This window comes from Nomascus leucogenys, unplaced genomic scaffold (genome assembly GCF_006542625.1).
Source record: "Nomascus leucogenys isolate Asia unplaced genomic scaffold, Asia_NLE_v1 001499F_24062_qpd_obj, whole genome shotgun sequence".
In the NCBI taxonomy this organism is placed as follows: Eukaryota; Metazoa; Chordata; class Mammalia; order Primates; family Hylobatidae; genus Nomascus; species Nomascus leucogenys.
In genome coordinates, this window is record NW_022097027.1 from 1 (window position 1) to 3,659 (window position 3,659).

At 52.7% G+C, this 3,659-nt stretch overlaps 1 protein-coding gene across 2 annotated transcripts; it reads left to right on the plus strand.

The window, feature by feature from the left end:
* Positions 1-1,689: 1,689 nt before the first annotated feature.
* LOC115834133 (protein FAM236C) lies at positions 1,690-2,383 on the plus strand. 2 transcript variants are annotated; one of them, XM_030808895.1, is made up of 3 exons: positions 1,690-1,725; positions 1,895-2,070; positions 2,225-2,383. In XM_030808895.1, the coding sequence occupies exons 1-3, from the start codon at positions 1,690-1,692 to the stop codon at positions 2,250-2,252; spliced, it is 240 nt and encodes a 79-aa protein (XP_030664755.1). In that variant the 3' UTR covers positions 2,253-2,383. The 2 variants fall into 2 exon arrangements, with proteins under 2 accessions (XP_030664755.1, XP_030664756.1); XM_030808896.1 differs by having other exon boundaries at positions 1,907-2,070.
* Positions 2,384-3,659: the final 1,276 nt, after the last annotated feature.

Sequence of the window (3,659 nt, forward strand, 5' to 3'; positions counted from 1 at the left end):
GATATCTTAGGTAGGACACATGAAGCCTGAATCACACTGGAAAAATGATCAACGGACTGCTATCAAAATTCTATTAAAAAGATACACTTTGGGTTCTCAAAAACCAGGGTTCAGTGTCTCTGTGAGGCACAGCTTTTCAGGTGCCTGTACTGGAACCTCGTGACTGACTTTGACTTCTATTAAACCCTGGAACAGAAAACCAGGCCTACATCTTTTCAGTTGCAAAACCTCACGGTATTGTCTTGGGCTTCTACTTGTGATGCTCTCCCTTGTCTCTATTTCTTGGCCCATTTCTTTTGTCCCTCCTTTCAGGCACGCCTCGTCTGGGAACTCTTCACTGACTCCCTTCCAATTCCCAAGGCTGAGTGACTGCCCGCCTCCTCAGTCCTCCCATAGCCCCATAAACGTCCCTCCATCACTCTCTGTTACATTCGTGCCTCTCTCGGTTTCTCCCTCACAGAAGAGCTTGAAGCAGAGCCTCATTCAGGGCACGGCCCATGATAGGCTCACAGAGATCAACTCTGTAGCCTCAGGATTATGTAAGAGATGCTTTCCTAAGCAGCACTATTATTTCAAAAGCCAAATAAAGACTCTGAGGCCACCTACTTCCACTTTCCCTTCAAGGTACTGTTGCAGGGAGCTCCTGTGAAGTCAGCGGTGCAGACCCCACAGACCCGGTTAGTAAACAGGGGGCATAACTTGGCAGCATTGCTTGTGACCCAAATGTCAAAGCCTGATTTTGACATAGCAAGACTAGGCAACAAGGAGCTTTCACCTCTGCTCTTCTACTTTCTTCTGTTTGTTTGTTTGATTTGTCAGTTTGTTTTTGAGACAGAGTCTCCTTCTGTCTCCCAGGCTGGAGTGCAGTGGAGTGGTGCCATCAAGGCTCATTGCAGCCTCCGCCTCCCAGGCTCAAGCAATCCTCCCCCCTCAGCCTCCTGTGTAGGTGGGGCTACAGGTGTGTGCCACCATGCCAGACTACTTTTGAGATTTTCTGTGGGGGTGGGGTCTCCCTATGCTGCCCAGGCTGGTCGGCTGTTCTACTTTCAACTCACCCCAGCCCAGGCCCTTCACCTCTCCCTCTCTCTCACATTTTCCAAGCCCTCCAGGCCCTAAACCACCTGATACTGACTGTTACACAGACGTGGAGTCTCACATAAACCTCAGAAAAGAAAACTGCTGTTGATTTGGACTCTGGATACCATTACCCAGCTCACTCTCCTTGCTGTGACGACTCATTTGGACTCATACACCTGCCCAGGGCATCCATGTACATAATCCTGTGAATCAAAGGCAGGAGAGAACCCACATGGACACTCGGGTCTGTGGCATCCCCACCAAATGATGACTCACCACCAGCTTGAAGACCTCTGCTTTTTCTGCTCGGCAAGGAGAAACGTGGCTCGAGCCTGCTGGGAGGGCCAGGAAGAAGAAGCAAAGGAAAGAAAGATTGGAGGAGTGGGAGTAAGAGACACAGAAACAAACGGAATGTGACATACCAGAAATGTATCCGCTGCTGGAGCACGAGGCTGCAGGAGGGAGGGACGATGGGGCAGGGCAGAGGGGCTGAATGGGGCGTGCAGGGGGCAGGCCCTCGGCCTCTTTGCACCCGGCAGAGTGACAAGCTTCGCCGGTGTCTTCAACGAGGTCCTGTCGGTCCCTACTGGCACGTCACACACTCCTGGAAGCATGATCTTCACTCCCTTCCTTCCACCTGCTGACCTGGTGAGTCTGGCTTCTCTCCGCTGTCCTGGAATGTCCCCTAGGAGGCTGGGCTTTGGTCTGTGCAGGTCACTGCTGCATCCCCAGCCCCTGGAAGAGGGCCAGAGATGCACACAACAGTTGCGTAAGGGAAGCCAGGGATGGGAGGGACCATTAGGATCCAGCTATTTAGTCTGTCTTTCAGAATGTGAAAGGGCCGCAAAAAGACCCTGAGGAAGTAGTTGCTGTGTCTGACGCCGCGGAGGATCCATCCGGTGGCACAGGCTTGCCCAGGGAACCTGGTCTTCTGCGAGGGTCTTGGAGGAGCCGGTTCCAGAGGGCCCTGGCGTGTTTCAGCAAGTGCTTCAGGCGAGAGCTCCTTCGGAGCCAGCCTCCGCCTCTCTCACTGCTCACCACCAAGCCCATCCGCCTCCCCTTCCTGTTCCACCAAGAGAACCTCAGGCCAAGCCAGAAATCCCCAGGGCTCCCGAGGGTCCACTTGTCACTCTGCTTTCCTCCCTAGGGGAGGATACCGGACACTCGGAATCTGAGACCACCGGAGCCACAGACACAGGCGTGAACGGCGCCCGAACCCCCTCTGCTGCTCCATGCCCCTGCTCGCCCCAGTGTCCCAGTCACCAGGCCTGAAATAAATGCTGGCACGCTTGACTGTTTTTGCTTTGTGGCATTTGACGTAACTTTCAACACGTCGGCTGAACTGGGGGTGGTCAGCTTTGGTGGTGGTGGGGTTGTGGAGGGAGAGAGCTAGCATCTTCCTTAACCCTGTTAGGCCGTCTGCCCTCCTCCTCGAGGCAACACTGCTTGTTACTAGGTCCTGGTGGCAACGGGCTGTGGCCAGTCAACGGTGAGTTTTCCACGGCTCTCAGCTCTGACCCTGGCGGGGCACTTACGTGCAGGAATGAGGACAGAATAACATCTCTCTTCCCCCCAGCAATGCACACAGTCTTCACATCTGAGGAAAACTGGGCGGTGTTTATATGCAGACGCGAGAGTGTGGAGGAAGAATCTGTGGATCTCAGAAAAGGCGTTAACCCCTATACTGACAAAGAACTCCCAAGCCCCCCTACTCCACCACAAGACAGAGACCCCTTCCAACAGACGGCCTTGTCTCCAACTATGCATTGTTCCTTTCCATAAGATGAGGACTTTATTTTTTTTTCTTTTGCCTTCCTAAGGTGACCTTGGTATGTGTTGCAACACAGTATCAGCAGGAGAATTCTGAAAAGGGGGCGGTTGGAGCATAATTGTCCCTGTTAACTAACAACCATGGAGGAGGCCCTGTTAGAAACTGCAGCACCAGGAGTCACCAAAGTAAATGGACGAGGATATTGGATGTGCTTTTTAGCATCAAGAAGCCTAACTAGGACACGGGAACACCAAAATTCTCTCTCCCCCTCCCCCGTCTCATGTAGTCCCCTGTGCAAAGCCAGGGGAGAAAATAAAATGCTTTCATAGGGCCTGCTGGGTGAATTACTCACCCTCTGGTTTTTCAGAGGTCCAGGGCCTTTAAGCTCAAATGAAATCCAGATGGGGTAAGGTTCAGGTAGGCAACAGCATTTGGAAGTCCCACAGCCCTTTTCCTGTATTCCTGGGGATCAGCCACGGTGAGACCCATAGGTACTGAACAGACAGAGCTGTTCATTATGGAGTGATGGAGTTCTTTACATCCCATGTCTCTGCAGCTTTTTTGATGGCACAGGTACCACCTATCTCCCCACAATGCCTCTGTCCTCCTGAGCTGGGCCCTAACTCAGTGGGGGAAGTTCAGCTCCATGTTGCTGCTTCTCCAAAAGGGGCTAGGACTTCACATCGTGGGGTTTAGCCCTAAACCCCATGTTTAGTCTAAAAGAGGAGCAGCGTTCCAACTCCCTAGGGCTGAGGGCCTGCTGGGTGTTCGTTCCTTCATAGCTGCTGGCATAACCATGAGCTCAGTCATT